Here is a 21888-nt window from a genome sequence, read left to right on the forward strand (position 1 = left end):
TCTACTTTTTCTAACTCGCCCCAGAACATTTGTCTGATTTGCATGAAAATTGCCCGGCATCATCTAGAGACAGTCAAGACAGTTTTTCACAGAATTTTGATAGACCATGCCGTTTTCTAATGGTGCTTCAATGAATTCGACAGCGAGCACACCAAAATGGACGTGAGGGTATATCTCCGTAAAGCTTTGAGGGATTGTGACGAAACTTGGTATTTTTCATCAGCATTAGGCCCTGCAGCGTTTCGAAACAGCACCACGAGATATGAAAAAAGGCACATTTTTGCTTATAACTTATGAACAGTTTGTCATAATCATCAAATTGGTCTCATTAGATTCAGTGGGGCATTCCGAGTCCAACGATATGAATAATTCCTATATCAGCCATTCTGGATGACTGCCATTTTGAATTTAGTGATAAAATACTGTATTTTACGAACGATTTGGTGTATTGTTACAAAACTCGGTATGTGTCTTTGGCACAATGCTCCGAAGGGACTCAAAGTTTTGGGACTGCACCTTGTGGTCAGAAAGTGTAATGCTATTAGCTATTAACTCCTTTTACCTACTGTCATGAGACCGGTCTTGATAGGTTCTGTGGTTCATGCCAAGAATAATGATACCAATTATGTCATGGTCGAGCAAACTTCCACCCGCTATTTTTAAATGTTTTGAAAACTTCCTTTTTCGAATTCCTCCTAGTCGGTTTGTCCGATTTGCACAAAAATTCCCTGCATCATCTAGATGCACTCACGACAAACATTTATTCACAGAATTTTGATAAACCATACCGTTTTCAAATGCCACTTCAACAAATTTGAGGAGATAACAAAAACTGCGTTTTTGGCTTATAACTTTTGAACTCTTTCCTGCACGGTGGCCATCATGTCCAGATGCCACCTGAGCGGTTTCAGAACTACTACTACTATTATTATTATTATTATTATTATTATTATTATTATTAATAATAATAATAATAATAATAATAATAATAATAATATCAATATCATCATATAAATATTTAACTGCTGTAACTATGTTTAACCGGATCCATAAAGGATTATCGTATAATTATCTTTGTAATGATCTGTTTGAGTATATCAGGGTCAATATGGCGGACGCGTTGACGTATCGCACCAACCGTCCAAAGCGGCCAATATGTATTAGTGCGTTCGTCATACCGGAAAGATCGTATTTACGAGTTGAATGTACATGAACGCCTCCACAAAGTCGTAATTACGAGTTGGAAACGGGGTTTTCGTCGAGCTCGGAGTTTCCGAGTTGGGGGCGTGTCAGTAAGAAAATAGATCCGAGTTAATGGATGTAGCGTGTGTAAATGACGGTAAATTTGTGGAAATTGAATGTGTATTCATCTCAGAAGCTGATTTGAGTTATTATGTGTTTGGTAGCAAGTTACTGAAATACAAATTTCTGCACAAAATACGATGTAACGATAAAGTTTACAGTGGCTTCCTAAATCGATTCAAAACGTACCCGATGTGCATTCTTTGTTATTTTCTTTTATTTTTTATTTTTTTGTATTTTCTAGAAGTAGGGTTTTTTTTTTTTTTTTTTTTTAAACGCTGTATTTTTTGTAGTTAATTTAAGAGAAGGTACATCTTAGTCCGACCAAGGTGACTTGAACACACCTGACCTCGTAGTTACGACTTCCCAACTTGTAAATACGGACTTCCCAGGAGGACTTGAATGCAGCATATGTCTACGCTGAGAACGCCAACATGGCGGCTGCAGTCTGTAGGTTCTATTCACACTACACACATGTACTGATAGTACGTACTGTCGCAGTGTGCGTAGGTTCCAGACTGCAGAAGCAGTATCATCCGGGTATTTCTCGCCTATTGGTTCACGAATACTGAGACTTTCTTACACATTACGCATTTAGCGTAGCGCTTTCGCCTTCTGTGTAGGATAGTGAGGACATTCGGACGCAGACAAAGTGTTTGCAGATGCAAAGCGGTTTATATTATTCCTGCGGAGTTGTAGAAGGCTTCAACATTTCGTTTTAATCACGGCGTCATTCTACGTAACTCAACCCCGTATTCTCGTGGTTTGGTACCGAGTTTGCTGCTCAGCACTCAGCGGCGTGACCGGTAAGTGTGAGTATCTCCACACACGGGTTCCTTCTGCTCCAGACCGCGCTAGCTTAGCAGCATGTCTCCAGGCTTGCTTGAATTTTGCTCCATTGTAAATGTGATGTAATAGTCCTGATAACTCTGATGTCAGGTTTTTAAATGCCTTAAACAACTAAGATGAACGCACAGTGTACACACAGGACGCTGTAAAGGAGAGATTTCAAATGCCGGTGTATGTAAATGGGTGTGAAAAGCGAACACGTGTTAAAGCGAGATATAAACCTCTCCTCAGCTGTCAGGTTTAACTATATACTAACTATATATTTGACTGTTGTGGGGTTGTTGTTTGTTTTTTTGCTCTTATTTATTAGCAGAAGAGGAGCACGTGGATGCAGCTTCAGTGTAGTCATTCTAATATTACCATACAGTTTAAAGTTCAGTGCGTAGGATTTTATTTATTCAAAATAAATAAATTAACAGACGAAGAACGATTAGAAAGAAATCAGTAATCCCCAATATACTGTGTGTATATGCATCAGAATGAAAAAATGGATTTCTATGTGTATTCCCCTATAATACACTGCCTGTGATGACGCAGTCAGCCCGTGCTGCAACTCTTCCGAGGACAGTTGCTGTAAGTCCTTCGATGACGTCACAGCTCGATTTAGCATATTTACATATTCATCATGATCGTTGGCCTATCAGATTCACCCATGAGGGTTCTCCAGTAAGAGAGGATGTGTCCCTTAGAATATAATAGTTTGATCAGAATAGAAAATAATAGATGATGACTTATTCCTTACAGAAAGGTCATATTTGGTCATGTTACCACAAAATGAACTTTTACACGTTTACCAACCAAAAAAAAAAAGTATACTTTGTCAAGAACGCAGACAAAAAGAGATCGTGAGTACTCCTCAAGAAGAGCGCTTAAAATGAAGAACGAATAATTAAATTCCAATTTTATTTGTATAGCGCTTTTTACGATGATCGTTGTCTCAAAGCAGCGGGAATAAGTGTGAGGCTGGGACAAAGAGTGATGGTGATTAGTGATCGCTGAGTAACAGTCAGTACGTTTACATGGACAACAATAATCCGATATTAAGAAACTAGCATGTAAACTGATGGCCTTAATCCGGCTAAAGTCATACTCGAAGTAAACACGGATTGAATTGAGACCTGTGGAGTATTCCTAGTTTAGGCGCATCATCGAAGTGCGTTATAGACTTGTTTTCACCGCATTTTGTGACAGGACACGTACACAAAAAATTTCTTTTCTTTCGGCGTCATCAATTTCCATTAAATCAACTCTCTCTCGCACCAGTCCTTACTTCGTACTCTCCTCCAGTACCTCCGAGTTTCCCGCGGTGGCATGAATGAGATGCTGCCTGTTGAAAATGAAAGTACAGAGGAGGAATGTTGCTGGAGAATTTGCACACGCAGTCGTCTGTTTGCACGTTTAGCATGACAAATTATTAACTGCACTTGAAGCTTTCGTAAAATTAAAAGTGAAACAGCCAAAACTGTATACGGTTCCATAACGAAGATGAACTGTATGTTGATAGGTGAAATTCTGGAGGGGACATCGGACGGCGTGACGCGGGGACGTAATGACGTGTGATGTTAATCCATCTATGTTCTATAACATGTAAAACGGGTACATGAAAGGAACATTCTACAAGCGACTCATGTAAACACCTTAATCAGAATATTGTCTTATTCAGAATAAGGTCAATAATTAGATTACTGCTGATCGCTGGATTGGTCACAGGCCCAACACAGTCAGTCATTACACACTGATGGTGAGTGGAGTGATCCTGTCTCTCAACTTGTATATCAGCAGCTGTGATGTGAGAGCCAAATCGAGTTCAGGGCAGTTACTAAAGTCTGCTCCAAATGTCTCTAGATTTGCCATTTTTTAAAAATGAAAGTCGTTACAGGGCCTAAAAAGTCACCAAATCTAGCAAGAAAGTCTGTAAGTTGGCAACACTGACTGCTAGAAGTCACTAGAAGGTGCAGGCATAAATTTGCATAATATTTTCATAATATACACAATTTGCATATTCATTGAATCATCATGATCTTTTGTGTATCAAATGTGTTACATGAAAGAACCACACAGAGTAGAGCAGAGTTTTCTCTGAGTAAAAATAGCATTAAAATAGGTTAATAGTCAATAAATGATCTAATAAATATCAGATTAACTTGTTTTTTAGAAAGAAGACATCTTTTGCCAAGGCACCACAAACTAAACCAACTCATTAGGTATTACTAAAGACAGTAATTTCTATCAAGAAAACAGACAAAAAGAAACTGGTAGTAAGTTGGGGAATAGACATGAAGGAAATGGTTATGGGTGGGATAACTTTATTGTCAATTGTAAGTATATCTCCAAAAAGAGAGTTTAAAATAAAGCAGTGCACAGGTGGGACAAACAAAGGTGATCACTGATTGGCTGTAGGAAACACTGGCTCGCTCAACTGCAACTCAGTCAGGTTTTACACGCTGGAGATGTGATGTGAGTTGGAGAGTGTAAGTGCAGGACAGTCAGTAACACTTTTTTTTTTTTTTTTCTTCAGTTTTTTGAATAAAGCCTCAAAAGGGTTGCCAGATCTTATGACATATTACCCAAGTTGTGAATACCGCTTAGAGGTGTGTTGAGGGTGTGTGGTCGGAATTGGTGGAAAATTGTGCTCATATGGTATAGCTATATCCGTTCAGATACTTTGAAAGTCATCGTGCCCGAGTCGGAAGAATTCCATGTACGTGTTTGGCAGGAGCCGTAGCCAATCTGAAGAGAGACCTGAGAGAACTGATGCCCTTGGTGGTCGCACCAAATATCCCACATACAGACATTTTTATTCAGTTATTTTGACAGCATCTGTGCCTCGCAGATTTTCTTTACGTGTGTCTAAAGATTTTGAATTGACAGAATATGTTTAGAATGAACTACTTTTAATATGAACGGCATATTTTAAAAAACATAAAAAATTATTATTCAAATATATTTTTATTATTTTATAATTATACTGAGAGTTAATAGTTTTTTGTTCGTGGGCTTAATGGTGTACTCACTAGGGTATTGTTTGAGTGCTGTGTAAAACCATAAGCAGCAGCATGTTGGGTAGAAGTCCTTTCTCTTTAAACTTTCTGCAAAGTCATGCTTACTGTATACTCAGTTATGCAACACCCCTTCAGCTGGGAGTATATAGGCTCCAGTAGAGGCGCTCTGCTTCTTCAATTCCGCTGAGCTGGACTTGCTGCTCATTTTGTTCTGTGTGCACTTGTGATTTCATACATTGTGAGAGCTGTGATTTCTGTCTGATCACTGCATCTACAACTCTTTGCTTTTGCAGCACATTCCTTCTCTTGAACGTAAAGTGTAATTTGTCAATGGAATAAAAATGGAAAAACTTTTCTTTTTTCTTTTTTTTATGTTGTATTCGACTAACTTTGAATTTCTCTGGGCTTACACAGCTGAGTGCTTCTTCCATGGATCTGCATAGCAAAGACTCGGGTGATGTCCTACCTGTGGTCATTATTGGTAAGTGTGTAACGTTTTATTTTTTTAAAAACCTTTGATTTGTAAGTTGGCTGTCATGGCAGAACTGTACCTCTATGGTGTAATGTTGAGTAATGTAGGTTGTAGGAGCAGAATGAAGGGAGGATTTATTTATGAATGAGCATTTTATAATTTTTTTTAGTAAAGCATTAAAGTTCGAATGACGAGCAAGAGTAATTGAAATGGATAAAGACGCGTATGTGTATTTTACACAGGGAATGGCCCTTCAGGAATCTGCCTCTCATACCTGCTGTCAGGATATACACCGTACTTCTCCCCTGAGGCCTTCCACCCGAACCCAATCCTGCACAGAAAACTTCAAGAGAACTCTCATCTGTCTTTGTTTGAACAGGTAATGTAAACTTGGTTTTAAATTTTATTTAATCTTGTTTGATTTTTTGCTTCCTTTTGGCCACCTAATTATAGTTATTTAATGAAATGCAATATATATTTTAGCATTTATTGTATGTTCTTAAATTTAAGAACTATTTGGTTGCTATTTGTCTAGGTATTTGTGAGCTCTGCATTCTGTTTGCTTGCTGTAACAAGGTGTGACCCTTACAGGATCATAAAACCATTTATATCATGTATACACACTCAGCTCTTTGTGGTTAATTAGCTTAATATTTAAAAACTCATTATGTAACCTCCCTTTGCCGTCATAACAGCATGGAGTCTCTCTTATAATCCTTAATAAATCTGAAATGACTCTTCAATTCAGAATCTCTCTAGATCCTCCAGGGTCTTGGGTCCTCTGTTGTGGGCTCTCCTCTTCGGCTCATCCCACAGGTTGACAGTGCGGTTTAAGACAGTGCGGTTTTGGTCATTTAGCCATTCCTGTGTGGATTTGGACATGCGTTTTGGTGTAAAGTGATCAGATCTACAGTGCCAGTCAAAAGCTTGGAGACACTTGACTGAAATGTTTCTCATGATCTTAAAAACCTTTTGATCTGAAGGTGTATGATTTAAATGTTTGAAATCGGTGGTGTAGACAAAAATATAATTGTGCCAACACATTCATTTCTTTCATTACAAAACTAACATTTTATTTACAACATTTTACATTTTTTAAATGGATGTCTTGGCGCGAAACATTCCGAAAAGCAGCTAGTAAGAATCCAGCGTAGGCGGGAGCTCCTCTAATACTGTTTAAAAAGCATCTCAGGGGGATTCCTCAAGAAATTGGTTGAGGAAATGCCGAGAACACATTTCTGAAAGTTCTAGGTGAAAAGGGTGTCTACTCTGAAGATGCTAAATATTACCTGATTTTGATTTATTTTGGATTTTTTATCACAACATAATTCCCATAGATCCACTTGTGTTATTCCAGAGTTTTGATGACTGTATTATTATTCTAAAATGTGCGTGGGGGGGGGTTAAAATAAATGATGTCTAAGCTTTTGATTGGTAGTGTACATGCAACCAAAAAGGTTTGGCAGGATCTCAGTGGAAAAAATGAAATCTGTCCTCTTTATGCAAAAAAGGTGGAATGTGATTTTGTTTATGGAAATGCACGGCTAAATGTTTGTGGATGCCTGACCATCACACCCATGTTTCCCGAACTGTTGCAAGAAAGTTAGAAACAGATGTATAGGATGTCTCTGTATGTTGTAGCATTAGTTTCCCTTCACAGAAACTAAAGCAGCCTACCCAAAACATGTTCCAGCATCACTATGCCCCTGTGTACAACGCAGTGAGCCATCTCATGCACAGACAAACGCTAGGGTGGTGAACATTTCTGGTTCTATTTCACCCTTCCTAACCTCCATTGTTCCCTTTCTACTTCTCCCCTTCATACCCATGTCAGGTGTGTTTCATCTACCTGTGTAACCGTGTTTGTCAACAGTCAGAACTACAGGTGAACCTCTCCTCCAAATCTGACGATAGTCTCATACTAACTTCATGTGGATTAATTCATCTACTTACCTCAAATTGCTCTCCTTATGGACTGGAGTGTGTTTCCTCGGTGTACTGAGCCCTTGTCTGAAGTCCACTAGCATATAAACATTCCTGCATGCAGGCGTGTAGAGGGTGGGATTTAACAATAAGGGTGAATAAAACAAAGCGGAAACGTGATTGTTTTAGATTAAATGATCATTTAAGCACTCGTTATGTTTAGTCAACCAGTATTAAACTACTTTGACTGACTAAAGTTTGAATCTGACACCCTGCTTTCTGTGCCCTGGGCTGGTGTGAGGAGTGGGGGAGGAGAGCTGCTGTTGATGTGTTGCAGGGCCGTGATGAGAGGCGGCGGCGTGGAGTCAGGATCTGGGATTCATTTTCCGTCAAAATTTTTGCGTATTGCGTTCACGGATCGAAAAATAATAAGCCCGAATCCAACATTTAAAAACGCATTTACAATTATATTGCACAAAACTGAAACACGACTTAAAAGTTTTCTGGATCGCACACAAAATCATGTTTCCTTGGTTATATTACTCTGTTTTTTGTACTCTCTGACATTTTCTTCGTGCTTGTTTCCACATTCTCCGCCTGCTTTTCCAAATTTTGCAGTTCGCCTTTCGTGTAAATCAGGGCGGGCTTTAGCGTCACCATCGGTCAACAATAATCCGAGATTAAGACGATACTGTGATTTAAGAAACTATCATGTAAACAGCGATTTTTAATTACCTTAATCCGATTAAAGTCATACTCGAATAAACACAAATGGAATTAAGACGTGTGGAGTACTCCTGTTTTAGTCGCATTATGGACGTGCATTACAGACATGTACACACCTTAATCACATTATGAACGTCGTGTGAGAGTTTTCACCGCATTTTGCGACACGATCACACACGGCACCGCTCGACCATTTTACGGCAAACGAGAGCACGACTGCGTCCCAAACCGCGTACTTGCATGTATTTCATGTACTATATAGTAGGCATCTCAGCTACTATGTAGACGGTAAGTACGCAGTTTGGGACGCAGCCCACAGCTTCAAGCAGTCGTCTGTTTGCACGTTTAGCATGACAAATAATTAACTGCACTTAAAGCGTTCGTAAAATTTTAAATAAAAACGCCCAAAACTGTATACAGTCCCATAACGAAGACGAACTGTATGTTGCTACGTGAAATTCTGGAGGGACGTCGGACGGCGTGGCGCGGTGACGTAATGACGCGGGCTGTTAATCGAATTATGATCTATAACATGTAAAACGGGAACATGACAGGAGTATTCTAAAAGCGACTCGTAAATACCTTAATCACAATATTATTTTATTCAGTATAAGGTCAATATTTAGATTACTGCTGTCCATGTAAACGTAGTCCATGTGTTCTGCCATCTCGCCTAGTAGCATGTTCTCCCGCACTTTCCACAACATCCGTGCTGAAGTGGCGCTGTTCCGCGTGCTAGGGCTGGAGGCCCGCCACCACAACAGAGATTAGGAATTTGCTATTTTTAATTTCTCTTCAGTGTCTTCCTTACAGTAATAAGTTTGGAATGTAAAGTGTCATTGGGTTGTACAAAGGCACTATATAAATAAAATGCATTATTAAAAAAGGAATGCTACCGAAGTATTTTTGTTCAGGAAAACAAGGTATTATATTAAATTGTTTTATATATACTTTATAAAAATACATTAATTGTGGGGTTTTTTTTCCCTTTAAAATCTGAATTTTAGGGTAAAACAAAGTATATTTTTACACTGCACTTCTATGTGCCATTTATGTAAGAAATAAAAACATATGTTAATGGTCTGTACAAGTAGGTTTTAAGGCACACTATGATATTGACTACTCAATTATTAATCAAAGGGCACTTTCAACTAATTGATTATCAAAAATAATCTATATTAACTGCCCTAAAATAAAGCTAATTAACCTTTTTTGGTAGCCAAGGGTGCCTTTAGTTATGGAGGTAACTCTGCAGACATACCGTAAATATATACACGCATACAAATGCACATCCTCACACCTACCTGGATTTATTGTAGTTAATAAGCCAATTTCTGTAGTTCTTTGCTTCACCAGTTACCCCAGAGTCTCAAAAACAGTATATTGCTTCACATTAAATTGCAAACTCTGTGTGTGCGTGCATGCACTTCTTAGGATCTGGAGTACCTGTGTGAAGGCTTGGAAGGCAGATCATCAAATCCTTTGGCTGTACTCTTTGATTCATTGCTCCTGCCCGACAGTGACGTTGGATTGGACTGTGCCTCACCATTGCTATGGCGGTATGAGCCAGAAAGATCCATGAGCCATCTTGTGCTTGGAAAAGGACCACCTGGTGGGGCATGGCATGTAAGTGTCTACAGGAAAAGCTGCCATCCAGCGGAGTGCAGTTTAGCGTCTTTGCATGGTTTAAGAGGGGAGACGGACCTATTTGTATTATTAGCATATTAGGACTGGGCTGCACAAAGAAGTTGGAAAAAACATTTCGCCCACATGACCTAAAACTAAAATAAACACAGTACAATAATATCATTTTATTTATATGCCAATCTTTTATTTCTAATTTAAATGGGAAATTAAATGTGTAGATTTTAGCTAACATTAAGTTTTGGGTTTTCTCATGAATCTTCCACCAGGATACTATAGATATCTGAGCCAGTTGTATAGATAAGATAGTTGTAAGTCATCCTGGATAAGGGTGTCTGCCAAATGCCATAAATGGATATGGAAATTGCTGGTTAAAATATTTAGAAGTGTCATTGAAAGATTTGGTTCTTTTGGATTCCTCTAATTATTTATCCCAACAAATCTCTGCCACACTTAGTAAATTAAAGCAAGGTCACAAAAAGCTGATTGGGTTTTTATGGCCAGCAATTTCCACTCTTAAAGAAATGTTTTAAAAAGCTAGTCATGTGCTTTGCATATAGAGGATCGTATGCTATGTGGTATTACTCCTTCTGTTGTTCTACAGGCCATGGAGGGACCCATGTTAACACTTAGCCTTGCTAATTGGATGGAGCTTCCTGGCCTCAATCTGAAAGACTGGATGAGAGAGAAACGCAGGTACGAAGGTGATTTCAGGATCTGTACATCACCTTTTTGCATATAATGGGTTTCCCCTACCATATAAAGGCTTGGGCACAGCGCCTAAGTGTTTTTGTGGAGCGCCTTAAGCCGACTGAAAGTAAAAAGGCATTTAGGTGAACTATATTTAGTCAGGCGTGCTGCTGCATTCTGACTCATCTGGAGGGGTTTGATAGAGCTAGCTGGTAGACCCGGGAGTAGTGCATTGCAGTAGTCCAGCTTTGAGATGACAAGAGCCTGGACTAGTATCTGTACAGCCTGTTCAGTGAGATAGGGTCTGATTTTCTTGATGTTGTACAGGATGAACCTACAGGATCATGTAGTTGTTGAAATGCGAAGGTCTGTGAAGGTCAAGCAATAGTCACCCCAAGGTTCCTGGCCGTCCTGGTTGGCTTGAGTGTGGTTGAGTCGAGCTGTACAGTGAGGTTGTGGTTGATTGAGGGACAGGCTGGGATGAAGAGAAGCTCAGATTTTGCCAGGTTGAGCTTAAGGTGGTGTTCCATCATCCAGACCGAGATGTCCGACAGGCAAGCAGAGATTCATGCAGAGACGGATGGATCGTCAGGCTGGAAGGACAAATAGAGCTGGGTGTCATCAGCACAGCAGTGGTATGAGAAGCCATGAGACTCAATCGCCTGCCCCAGAGATGTGTTAATAGAAAACAGCAGTGGACCCAGAACTGACCCCTGAGGAACCCCAGTTGTGAGTTGCTGAGTTTCAGAAATACCTCCCCTCCACAATACCTTGAAGGATCTACCTGTGATGCCCAGGCTGGAGAGAGTTGACAGGAGGATCTGATGGTTCACAGTGTCAAAAGCAGCAGAGAGGTCGAGTAGGATGAGGATGATCTAGAGGTTGATCTTGCTAGTCGTAAGGCTTCAGTGATGGAAAGCAGAGCATTCTCTCTGGAGTGATTGCTTTTGAAGCCAGACTGCTTGGTGTCCAGGAGGTTGTTCTGTGTGAGAACAATGGAGAGTTGATTGGAAACAGGTCTGTAGTTGTCAACTGCGGCAGGGTTAAGTGTCGGTTTTTTAATCAGCGATGTAACCTGCTTAAATGAGGCAGGGAAGGTGCCAGTAGAGAGAAATGTGTTAAAGATGTGGATGCATGCATCAATTTCAAAATAACGGTTTATCTTCAAAAAACTATGCAGTTGATTAGGTAAAACATCAAATACAGTTTTTTTGTTTAAAAACAATTTAAAGTACATTTACAAATCGCTCCTCTGTTTTTATTAACATTTTCATGCTGTCCCGATTTTTTTTTGAATTGGGGTTATACACAAATGAGACAAAAATATTATACTTGGTCATTTATTTATTGAGGAAAATGATCTAATATTACATATCTGTGAGTAGCAAAAGTATGTGAACCTTCACATTTAGTATGTGGTGTGATCCTCTTGTGCAGTAATAACTGCAAATAAACGTTTGGGGTAACTGTTGATCAGTCCTGCACATCGGCTTGAATTTTAGACCATTCCTCAGTGCAGAACAGCTTCAGCTCTGGGATGATGGGTTTTTTCACATGAACTGCTTGCTTCAGGTCCTTCTACAGCGTTTCTATTGGATTAAGGTCAGGACTTTGACTTGGCCATTGCAAAACATTAACTTTATTGTTCTTTAATCATTCTTTGGTAGAACGTGTTGTGTGCTTAGAGTCGTTGACTTGCTGCATGACCCACTTTCTCTTGTGATTCAGTTCATGGTCAGATGTCCTGACATTTTCTTTTAGAATTTGCTGGTATAGTTCAGAATTCATTGCTCCATCAATGATGGCAAGCCATCCTGGCCCAGATGCAGCGAAACAGGCTCAAACCATGATCCTACCACCAGCATGTTTCACCAATGGGATAAGGTTCTTATGCTGAAATCAGGGTTATTGTAGTTTTTAAACTATTGCTCGTTTTTATTTTTATTTAATCTTATATTTTGGTTTTTCATTTCAGTTAGTTTTAATGGTACACAAATAGTTTTCATTTAATTTTAATCTTTTAAAATCATTACTTTTAGTTTGTGTTTAGTTTTAGTATCATTTTTGTTTTGCTTTTATCAGCAGTAGAACCATACTCAAAAAAATAAAAATAAATAAATCCCGAATTGGGGTCTGTGCCTACCGATTAATGTGACCATTGGCGCTACTGACTTGCTGCCGAGCCAAGGAGTTGTAATACATGTTGCTCTGCCATCTACTGGTCATTTATGATTCAGAAACGTCGATGGATGTAAATGCGTGTAAACTGGACAACCGTCGATAAGAAGTTACCAACCAGTGAGATAAAAACTTTTGGATATAATTCTCGATTGCTACTGACCGTTTGTAGATCTGTATGAAGAAAATGTAAACATTTGAAATGGTAAAGTGTCTGACTATCCATCGTGCAGCCGCAGTCTTCCCAAAACACACACAAACAACTGCGATATCTGGTCTGGATGAGTGATGTGCTTTGTGCAAGACTTCTCTCTGTGGTTAATTCTACTTAGCTTCAGCAACTGTTTGCGTGCTATGTATGCACGTGTTTGTAAATGGTAAGAATATATTGTAAAAAAAAAGAAATGAAAATAAACTCCAGCAGTACCCCTTTACCCAGTTTGGATAATATATATCCATATCTATATCCCATGTATTATGACGTATACATGGAGTTCTCTGGGCTAAGCCCCGGATATCCGCTGATCCCTAGTACCACCCCTGTTGATGAGACCATCCTGAGTTCCTGCTTAGAAATTCCAAGTCCATGGGGCAGTAAATAGATTAACCACACACTGTTTCCATGATATGAGCCAAGAGAAGTGCACAAGAAATAGGGTAGGGACAGTATCAGGATACACAAAATAAACAGGTCTTAAAACTAGAGATATTAGCCAGGTTTTCAGTAAGCTGTTTAACACCTTAATATGTTTGTACATTTTGTTATAAATTTATATTGTTTATGAACATGCTACTTTTGATATGCCGAGACTTAATGATTAATCATCACTTCCTGTATTGTGTGTGTGTGTGTGTGTGTGCGATTTTTTGTTAGGAATGTTCGTAATGACCGTGCCACATCAGCAGATATCGCCTCCTACTACCAGCACTATGTCAACACGATGGGTCTGAGTAACAACTTCGCCCGTGGTACAACAGTCACCTCGATGCGGCGCGTCTCTCTTCGCCCGGGCCTTTCCGGATGGCACATCCAGGGTACACAGAGGTTAGACAATGGAGATGAGATGCCCTTCTTGGTGCAGGCAGAGAATGTAGTGCTGGCCACAGGCACCAGTGATGCCCCAGCCCACCTTGGAGTTGAAGGAGAGTCATTACCCTTTGTGTGTCACAGCTTCGGAGAGCTTGAGAAGGTCATCTCAAATAGAGGTCTCTGCAGATCATCAGAGCCTGTGCTGGTGGTTGGAGCAGGGTTGACTGCGGCTGATGCCATTCTATGCACCCACCACCTCAATGTGCCTGTGTATCACGCATTCCGTCGAGGCGTCTTAGACCCGGCACTCATTTTCAACCAGCTGCCCCGTCTTCTCTACCCCGAGTACCACAAAGTGCACCAGATGATGAGCCAGCAGCAATACCAACCAAGCCATTCTGTACTCAATTTACCCTCCCAGCACGTGTCATCACCAGACAAGGACCACACTCACTCGTCCTGCTCCTACCCTGGATATCTGAGCTTCCCGAAACACCGTGTTGTGTCTTTTAATCACAACGGCAAGTGTGTCTTGGAGGCTGAGAGCGGGCACCAGGTGGTGCTGCAGGTGTCCTTGGCACTGGTTTTAATCGGCTCACAACCTAATCTGTCGTTTCTGCCTGAGGAGGGAAGACAACTGGGGTTGGAGCCAGGACAACCAATCAGCTGTCGGCGCAACCCAATTAAGGTGGAACCGTATACTTATGAAAGTGTGCGGGAAGAGGGACTGTATGCCCTGGGTCCTCTGGTAGGTGAGAACTTTGTGCGCTTCCTCAAGGGTGGTGCACTGGGTGCTGCATGCAATCTACTGCAAAAAAGGGGGAGAGAGGAGGGCAAAAAGCAATGACTGTCCTATAATGGCCTCGATGTAGAGGAGAGAAAAGGGGAAAAAATGAGAAAAGTAGGGATCTTGTATCCACCCACTACGACAAACAGTCCAGCTGTTATTCCAGTCTTTACTGCTCACAAAACAGAAGGGAATCGGTGAACACTGTCGAAGAGGCTTTTCTCCTTGATGAACAATGGGTCTCGTTTACCAATCTTTTAGTAAAGTTTTGTGTTAATGTTTGCTTAAGCCAAACCAATCATTTGCAGCTTGAGACATATCACATTGCTCACTTATCGGTCACTTGGTGCTGGCTGGAATAAAGTGTTACACAGCAATAAAAAGATGCCGTGGCAAACAGAACTGACCTGCATCCTGAACCATTACAGCTCGCCCTCCTTTTATACAGCAGCATTTCTTCTAAATTGAATCACTACTCTTAATTGTCTAAATATATATATTGATATAAGTATATCTTTGCCTGCTTTTAGTTTTTTATATTGGAATATTTCTTTAATTAACGCGATTAATATGTATGATTTACGAATAAATATATTTGTATACAGCATGATGAACGAGGCCCAATGAGCAACTAGACCAAATGTGATGAAATTTTACTTGAAAAATGTGGTTCTTTTAAGTGGGAAAGTGTGCAGGACTGTAAAAAAGGAGGCAGAAGTTAATGTTGAGTTTAATTGTGTGAATTGAACCCTGCAAACCTAGAGCCAACAGAAAAACTAGAAGATCAGCCTTGTGGTCGTTTTTTTTTTTTTGCTTCCTAAAAACCAACAACAAACAAAAAAACTTTGAGGAGCTGGTCATTAAGTAGCGTTCTCACAAACTGTTTTCTGTCTCAACACTGCAGTCCTTATTTCTGATCGTTCCCACGAGAGTAAAAACCTGTGTGCAGCGTTGTTTTTCTTTTTTTTTTTTTTTTTTTTTTTTTTTTTTTTTTTTTTTTAAGTCAAGTCCTGTGTTGGCACAGTCCTGATCCAGTTGTGTCTAAATAATTTATAATGAGCTCAAATTCATCTGACAATATTCTTTCTCAACCAGCGCCACACTCTCTCTGCAGCTTCAAGTCTCTCAGCATGACCCACAGTAACAAAGAGGAAAAGTATGATAAACTAGAATGGAAGGCAGGTTAAGCAAGCTGTCCACAAATTGCATGTTCACAAAAAAGCATGAACTGCATTTATAAAGAAATGTTTGGTGTCACGAAGAGGAATGGAAAGCATATTATGTATTATTGGTCTTGGAATTTTGAACATGGGGAGAAGTAAATACAGCCCGAGGTACAGCAGTTAGTTTCTTGATTGCAGTGTGTACACTCAGAGATATGATGTACTAGTTTTTGTGACGCTGGATTTGTCAATGGACTGACCTGCTGTACTCAAGTACATCAGGGATTTTATTTATTTTCTTTTAACAAAGCTGCTAATTAAGTTGTTTGGGAACATGTCATTTCTTATACAACCCCAATTCTGAAAAAGTTGGGACATTATGGAAAATGCAAAAAAAAAAAAAAAAAAATCATTTGAAAATTCAGTTCATCCTGTACTATATTGAAAACACATTATGAACACATTATTTGATGTTTTAATGATGATTCAACACACTCCAAAAAAGTTGGGACAGTTGACCGTTTACCACAACATCAACTTTTCTTTTAATAACATTTATTAAATGTTTGGACGCTGAGTGAAGACACCAGTTGGTTAAGTTTAGCAAGCGGAATTTTCCTCCATTCATCCATTATGCATTTCTTAAGCTGTGTAACTGTACGAGTCCTTCATTGCCTTATTTTGCACTTCATAATGTGCCACACATCCTTAATCGGAGACGGGTCAGGACTGCAGCAGGCCATGCTCCCACATGCGCACTCTGCTTACGCCATCACGCGCTTGTAATGTGGGCAGAATGTGGTTTGGTGTTGTCCTGCTCTGGATGGCAGCATATGCTGCTCCAAAATGTGTACATATCTTTCTGCTTTAATGGTGCTTTCACACATGTGCAAGTTACCCGTGCCATGGGCACTGACATGCCCACATACCATGACAGACGCTGGCTTTTGGACCTGACGCTGATAACAGCTCGGACGGTCCTTTTCCTCTTTGAGAACACGACAGCTGTTTTGTCCAAAAACTATTTGAAACGTCGACTCGTCGGACCACAAAACATGATTCCACTGTGCTACTGTCCATCTCAGATGAGACCGAGCCCAGAGAAGTGGGCTGAGCTACTGGAAAGTGTCGATGTACGGCTTCTGCTTAGCATAGTAAAGCGTTAACTTGCATCTGTGGATGCAGCGGCGAATGGTGTCGACTGACTAAGGTTTACCAAAATATTCCCGAGCCCACGTCAGGATCTCCATTACAGACACATGACTCGCACTTATATTGTGCAGTGTAGAAGGTGAAATGTCCAAAATCCTACCGATTTGTCTATGGGGAATGATGTTCTCAAAGTGTTGGATTATTCCCAACCGAATTTGCCAAGCAAATTGGGTTTTGTATCAGTCTTGGTGCTTTTATTTCATTTATTAGTTAAATGTATGAAATGTAATAAGTGTGTCTATAGAGCGTCTAGCCTGAGAACACCATGCAATCTCTAAGTTTGCTTGTGATAGGCATGACTAATGCTATATAATTTGCTAATTAATTAATGAAATGTAAAATGTACTGTATATAAACAATATTTATAGCTGGCTAGAATTTGACCTGCCGTCTAGCCAATTATGCTTGCTATTGGAATCACTGGTAGTCTAACCTGGCTTTAGCAAGGAAAACAGTCTAACTTGGGTAACTATAGCCAGTTAATCTTAGCAAATTAACTAAAATGACCTCGTCATTCTTTTTTAAAATTTTTTTTTTCCAAATTAGGATCCATCTAGGAAGGCAAAAGAGAGGAAACCCTTCATGTTATTAGTTTTTTGTTTACTCCAAAGAGTTTCAACACTGCAGGGTTGGTTGGTTTTACGTCTTCAGATACACACTGATAGCTGCAGCGTTCACTATATTGTGTATTATGTAGAAGGTCACAGTATGATGAATTAACATGAATGTTTTCTACTGAATTTGTACTTGATTGGATACTTTAAACTTGAAAGTGAATAAAAATCTGCAGAAACCCATTCTACTGGCATTTAGCAATCATTGGCTGGATGAGAGAAGATACATTTGAGATTCGTACAAGTACATTAAAGGTCTAAATAAAAATGTAAGAGGTTAAAAGTAAGTTTGTTTGTTTTTTCCCCTCTTGAAAACATAAAAAGTAAGAGTACAAGTATTTAATTTCAATACCCCTCAATTAAAGAATAAATATCGCCAAATAACGCTTAAATATAGTAAAGTACTCAAACTACTCAAGTATCCCCCCCTTCTCATGAAATCTGTGAAGTACCATTGCTCAGGCTGTGTTTAAGATTAGAATATCTATAGTAAATAATTCATGTATATAATTATGTATTCGTATTAATTTACACTAATTGCTATGTCTATTACCTTATAGTGAATACCCTTTGAGAGTACACATCGAGTAGGCTTCCAGATTACAAAACATGCGTTTGGGCCAGTATTGCTAATTTGGTATTACACAATTTTCGAATCGATTGTGAAAATGGTACAAAGTTTCTAGTTTTAAGACAAACAAGATAAGGCGTTACTTACTACTGGAGGTGCACTAATGTCTCCTCGTGTAACTACTGTGTATATCCGGAATTTCCCTCACCCAAAAAGCACACTTCAATTGTGTCTGATTAAATAATACATTTAAGATTGTTCAGTTTTGTGCTTTGATATTGTGGACACCTTATGCAGTAAGCGAATGTAGTATATAAATGCTTTCATCTGAATCAAGGCCGGGGATCAGGACGTTATTTTTGTGGAAATTCATTTTCGATTTTCTGTCATAAAATGCTAATTTATTTATATAAATAAGTAAGTAAATGACTGCATGTTTTTTACTTGAATATCATGGTTGGGTCTTTCAAATAGACATGATTGTTTCAGTGCTGGCTCAGAGTCTAGAGTCTAGACCGAGTCCTTAACTAATCTAGTCAGAGTCCATAGGAGGCGAGTTGAACTTGAGACAAAGTCCTTTACAGCCAAGTCCACTGTGGCCAAGTCCAGAAAGTGAATCTGATATAAATAGTGCCTTGAAATTGCAACCTCAATACTGAGCTGTTAATATTTTAACCTTCAGAAAACATACCACTATACGATCCAGCCATTTTGTCATCAGCAATTCAAAAACTAGTTTGGTTTCAAAACAAAAACCCGCTAAAGAGGTATATTTGGAGGTTTTATTAAATTACAAGTGTATGAAAATGCAAATGAACTTGTTTCATTATTGTATAAGACTATAATGTGTCCTAGTTCATCAGTTGACGTTTCAATGATTTGATAGCCTTCTCCCACATACACATAGGCTGCAGTAAAGAGAATAGTTACATAGTTATGCTAGTAATAAAAAGCTTCAAGCTGTTTACTATGTTTACTGTCTCTGTATGACAGCGATCATATCTCTTAACTTTCATAACTTTTTATCGTGAGCTGTAATGAACACTGAAAATACAATGTACTGTACCATACATTCAGAGCACTAAACCAGGCCACAATGCTTTTCAGAAATACAAGCGTTGTGACCATTTTGTGAGTTAAATGTGCATGATCCGGTCTGATGATGAGGCCACCTGCCCTGAAGACTTTCTACTGGCGCGGAGGATGATGGTATGGAAAACACTGTTTCTGCCAGAGTGTGGGCAGAGCTGTGGGCAGGTAGTCACTAGAGATCTTTCTAGTCATGTATATTTTAGAATAACAATGGGTGTCAAATCTATAGAAATAAGGTTATTTTTGGTCAATGTATACCGGTCTCATAATCTGTGTTCGAGACTGATTGAATATGACTGACTTAAATTATATCAAAATAAAGAAATTAAAGTCCACTTTGTCCACATCCATCCAACACCAACAAAACGTAAAAATGGCTGTACCGCCAAAATACTTTTGGAATTTTATTTAGAGATGTGAGTGATATCGACCGATACCGATAACCGATTATTCAGAGTGATATCGACCGATACCGATCATTCAGAGTGATATCGGCCAATACCGATAGTTCTGCCTTTTATGCCTTCTTTTAAATGAATAATAATGAATTCCACCATTCTGAAAGAAATGCAAATAAATTGTCTCCATTTCAACACGTTTCACAGTAACTAGTCTCATAAACACAAAACACATGAACTGAACGCTGAAGATTAAAGTAAGATTTCTTAACTTATCGAATGTTCTTGATTCTGAGGAGAGCCGAGAGAACGAGGAGTTGTAACCTAAAAGAAAGAGCCTGGAGGACTTCAACTTCCTCAGCGTGCTTGGAAGGGGATTATTCGGCAAGGTTATCTGTCCTAACTCAGACGCACCGATGAGGTGTATACGCTGGAAATGTTGAAGAAAGACAGGATTCTGGTATATGATATCATGGACTGCACTCTTATGGAGAGACGCACCCTGTTTCTGGCCAGACACCCCTACCTGACACACCTTTTCTGCTGCTTCCAGAATTCTTATGCTTTGCTATGGAGTATGTGAATGGAGGGGATCTTTCATGCCACATAGCACGCTCCCAATTTTATGCTGCTGAGATCACCTGTGCTCTCATGTTCCTGCACCGATCTCAAACCCAAGAACATCCTCTTAGACGTGGATGGCCACTGCAAGCTTGCAGACTTTGGCTTGTGCAAAGAGACCTTTGAAGATGTCAAGATGACATCAACTCAACTACATGGCACCTGAGTTGATACAGGGATTGAAATGCAGCACATCAGTGGATTGGTGGGCCCTAGGTGTTACCATGTTTGAGATGATGACGGGCTGCAAGCCGTTTGATGATGAAAACCGGTGGAATCTGTTTGATTCCATCAAACATGATAAACTGAAGTACCCACCAAAGCTCAGCAAAAAGGCAGTCACCATCCTCAAAGCTTTCCTGAAGAAGGACCCCAAGACTCGGCTTGGCTGTGTGAAGTCCCACCGGGGCCGAGAGGAAGCCATCAAAGTTCATCCTTTCTTTACCATGATCAGCTTGGTGCTGCTTGAACAGAGGAAGATTACACCCCCTTTTAAACCTCTAATTACAGCAAAGAGGGACGTCAGTAAATTTAACCAAATTTTTACCCTTGAGGAGCTCAAGCTCTCTCTAATGAATAATGCCGTCATTGAGGAGTTCAGCCAGGAGAAGTTGTGCGTATATATATGTGTGTGTGTGTATGTATGTATGTATGTGTGTGTGTGTATATATATATATATATATATATATATATATATATATATATATATATATATATATATATATGTGTGTGTGTGTGTGTGTCTATATGAGATATCTATCTATATATATTATAAAAATGTGTGTATATACGTGTTTGTGTGTGTGTATATATATATATAATTCCCCACCTCCTTTACAACTGCCACAATCACTAATAGCAGGAACTCATAAACGGAAGTATTGAAGCGTGACGTTATTGTAAATGAAGACTGTATTTATGAAATAACGTGCATTTGACATAGCCGTATACATTTTAAAGGATTTCTAAGCATGTATTTGTACCTTTAAAGTTTAAAGTGATCAATTTTATATGTGATGTTTTGATATTTTTTTCTGTACGAAATGAATGCTACTCGAATTTGACAACAGAGAACGAACTTTATATAGGCGGAGAGTTATTTCATTTTAAAGTAACGCGTTGGTCACGCACAATATGTTTTGGAGCTTCTGCATTTAGGGATAACCAAATATGAAAAATATTATGATTCAGAACTGCACCACTGTAATGCAAAGTACTTTCCAACGGGGACTGATGAGGAGACCCACAATCTCAGGGTCCTTTCAAAGGGAATGCACACTGTTAGACATTTTTTTGTATATTTGGGGTAACTTACCGGCAGCACTATTGCCAGTAAGTTACTGTAATTGTAATTTTACTGTCATTTATTTTACACTATTTCACAAAATATTTATTCTGAATATTTTACATGAATGCTCCAAAGGGATGCCAAGTAGGCAGAAATGTAGGCAGTTGTTTTATTGTTGAAATAATAAAACGTTATGCATTACAAGATGTTAATCGCATAATGCATCTGATAGTCAAAACATATACTTACAAAGCCAAAGATGCTCAGTGCTGTGGCTCTTAAAAAAAGCCTTTGGGGTGTAGTTAGCTCCTGTTGACGCAGGCAGA

At 39.3% G+C, this 21888-nt stretch overlaps 2 protein-coding genes and 1 pseudogene across 4 annotated transcripts in view; all 3 read left to right on the plus strand.

The window, feature by feature from the left end:
* atg3 (autophagy related 3) overlaps positions 1-21888 on the plus strand; it is a gene marked incomplete in the record, with an annotated part of 729311 nt that overhangs the window by 669134 nt on the left and 38289 nt on the right.
* osgn1 (oxidative stress induced growth inhibitor 1) lies at positions 1707-17775 on the plus strand. 3 transcript variants are annotated; one of them, XM_017481094.3, is made up of 6 exons: positions 1707-2114; positions 5568-5634; positions 5868-6004; positions 9709-9900; positions 10523-10614; positions 13661-17775. In XM_017481094.3, the coding sequence occupies exons 2-6, from the start codon at positions 5583-5585 to the stop codon at positions 14661-14663; spliced, it is 1476 nt and encodes a 491-aa protein (XP_017336583.1). In that variant the 5' UTR covers positions 1707-2114; positions 5568-5582; the 3' UTR covers positions 14664-17775. The 3 variants fall into 3 exon arrangements, with proteins under 3 accessions (XP_017336583.1, XP_017336582.1, XP_017336581.1); XM_017481093.3 differs by having other exon boundaries at positions 1707-2108; XM_017481092.3 differs by lacking the exon at positions 1707-2114 and adding an exon at positions 5312-5465.
* Positions 19716-21275, plus strand: LOC128634077 (protein kinase C epsilon type-like; annotated as a pseudogene).

Source organism: Ictalurus punctatus, chromosome 12 (assembly GCF_001660625.3).
Source record: "Ictalurus punctatus breed USDA103 chromosome 12, Coco_2.0, whole genome shotgun sequence".
Taxonomy (NCBI): domain Eukaryota; kingdom Metazoa; phylum Chordata; class Actinopteri; order Siluriformes; family Ictaluridae; genus Ictalurus; species Ictalurus punctatus.